The sequence below is a fragment of the chloroplast genome of Gossypium arboreum, assembly GCF_025698485.1.
Source record: "Gossypium arboreum chloroplast, complete genome".
Classification (NCBI taxonomy): domain Eukaryota; kingdom Viridiplantae; phylum Streptophyta; class Magnoliopsida; order Malvales; family Malvaceae; genus Gossypium; species Gossypium arboreum.
The window spans coordinates 12,501-15,000 of NC_016712.1; the positions used below are offsets into that span (position 1 = coordinate 12,501).

Genomic DNA, 2,500 nt, shown 5'->3' on the forward strand with positions numbered 1-2,500 from the left:
CATATTCCAAAATATAGAAACTGATTACTAATCCAAGACCAGAATATTCGGAGGATTCTTCTGACCAAAATAGAAAATATATCAAAAAACTAAAAAGTATAATAAAAAAATAATAAATAAAAAAGTTACATATAATTTGGAATTTCTAATTGTACTTAGAATTGTATAATGTATAATTGTAATTTGTCAGCAAAGTTGTTTCTTTTTTTTCTTCAAATTCAAAGAATTCTTCTCCCTTTATACATAGGTCATCGATTCAGCATTGGAAAAAGGGGCTCAAATCGTTTTATCGACATGAGTGTTTTATATCGAAAAAACATTTTTGTTTTGAAAATATTTCTGTATTTAGTAACATAGTAGTAGAAAGAGTACCCTGCTGCATCTGAACTTCAAACGGGTTTGGCCTTAACCATGTTAATGGTCCCAGATTATTGGTTAATAGAGAATCAAAGTCGATGTACCAATGAATCACGAAATGCTATGGTTCTATAATATGATTTTAAAAATTTATTCAGAAGTAATTCGCGGGATCATGCACTCTTTTCTTTCCTAGTTATAATGAAAAAAAGTACAACTGGGTGAATCCAGCCTATTCTTGAAATAAACAACTCGCACACACTCCCTTTCCAAAAAAGATCAATACACCAAGGACTACACTTAGATTTATTGGATTTGTTGCTAAAATATCGGTATTAACCCCGAAACTCCCGGCGGATGGCCAGTGACCCAAGGAAACGAAAGAATCGGTTACATTTTTCATATGATCTCCTATTTTATTTTAGATAGACTAAAAAAAAAGAACTCGGTTCTTTTTTTTGTATTATATCGCTTTGACTCCTTTTCCATTTATTCTATTCTATCATATTTATATTATTCTAATTATTCTAATTCTATGTATTTCTTTTTTTGTTTTAATAAATTATTAAATTTTTTATAAAATTATTCATAAATAATGAATTTTCATTTACCTATGTCTAAACGGAGTCAAAAATATATTCTATTTATCTAGTTAGCTAGAAATGTATTTTTTTTTTCAATTGAAAATTCCCAATAATAATAATTCTTATTAGAATTAGGGGGCAGGTTTCATGTCAATGGCAAAATACCTCATTCGTTGCAATACTCCTTTAAACAATAAATGAGAAATAAGGGGTTCTCTTGAACTAAGAAGGGGAAGGAAGAAAGCGAGTCGGTGTGATAATTCCTCATCCTCAAATTAATCCTTCCCATGGATTATTGTCCCAACGAATAATTAATTGTAGGGGTGAAATCTTGATAGAATTCGAAAAAGCGAGGAGTAAGTCCCAAGCCATAAAATAAGAAAAAAAAATACAAAATTCTCATGTTTATAGGATTAAACAAAGGGATTCGCAAATAAGAGTGCCAATGCTACAACCAGCCCATAAATTGTTAAAGCTTCCATAAAAGCCAAACTAAGCAATAAAGTACCTCGTATTTTTCCCTCCGCCTCGGGTTGTCTCGCGATACCTTCTACAGCTTGGCCCGCAGCAGTACCTTGACCAACTCCAGGTCCAATAGAAGCAAGCCCGACAGCCAACCCAGCAGCAATAACGGAAGCGGCAGAAATCAGTGGATTCATGATAAGTTCCTCGCACCAAAATAAAGAAATGGTTAATGATACAATCATCCAATGAATTTTGACTTAATTATATTATTCCATCGCTAAGATTCAACCTGCCGAAGTAACTAAGAACTCCGAATGGAAGTGAGAAGATTATTGAACCGTCAGAACTATTTCGACATCTTTTTTTTAGGTCCTATCCACTAGATTTTTTTGAATCCGCACATACTTTGTTCTTCCCTTTCTTTTTTCCAACCCATTCTTTGCTTTGAATTCTTCGTTTTTGTCTTTATTTTATCTCTTTATTCGTTCAATTCAAAGCAAAGACGAAACAGAGGAACTTCTATTCTTCTATTGGAATACCTATCTAACTCCACAGTAGTAGGTTGGATTAGATATATTTTGAGTTCGTATATAACTAGTCAATATGTTCGTATATAACTAGTCAATATCTAATATCCCATATACATGTGTTTCTTACATAACGTAAACCAACTATTCATGTCTTAGATTCAATTGGATTCTAGAATTATTCCTCAAAGGATAGACAAGAGCTGTCTTATAGCCATTAGATTCCATATACCTAATTTTACCCCCCCCCCCCCTTTTTTTCCTAATCATTTTTTTTTTATATCGTTTTTTGTAATGTAAATTCGTCTCTTCCTTTTATTTTTTATTTAGCATTATCTCACATGGATACAATCTAAATGGACGAATTCATTAGACCAAATCATTGCATAGAAATAAAACATCAATATCAGTATTTGATTGAGCTAAGTTCATGCAATTTATTTTATTATTTATGAAAAAAAAAATTTCTTTTGGTCAATCATTGAATTGAATGAAGAAATCGACTGAAATGGGAATCATTCTATATCTATATAAAGAACAGCTTTTTTAAAATCATAGACCCTAAAT

General features: G+C 31.5%; 2 protein-coding genes; both read right to left on the reverse strand. All coding sequences in view use genetic code 11, as the record gives it.

The window, feature by feature from the left end:
* Nucleotides 1–760, reverse strand: part of atpF (ATP synthase CF0 B subunit) — a 1,360-nt gene extending 600 nt beyond the window's left edge. The window contains exon 1 of one mRNA in view: nucleotides 617–760. Coding sequence (YP_005088985.1) covers nucleotides 617–760 — 144 coding nt within the window.
* Nucleotides 761–1,354: 594 nt separating this feature from the next.
* Nucleotides 1,355–1,600, reverse strand: atpH (ATP synthase CF0 C subunit). The gene has a single exon. The coding sequence runs from the start codon at nucleotides 1,598–1,600 to the stop codon at nucleotides 1,355–1,357; it is 246 nt and encodes an 81-aa protein (YP_005088986.1).
* Between the last annotated feature and the right edge of the window lie 900 nt (nucleotides 1,601–2,500).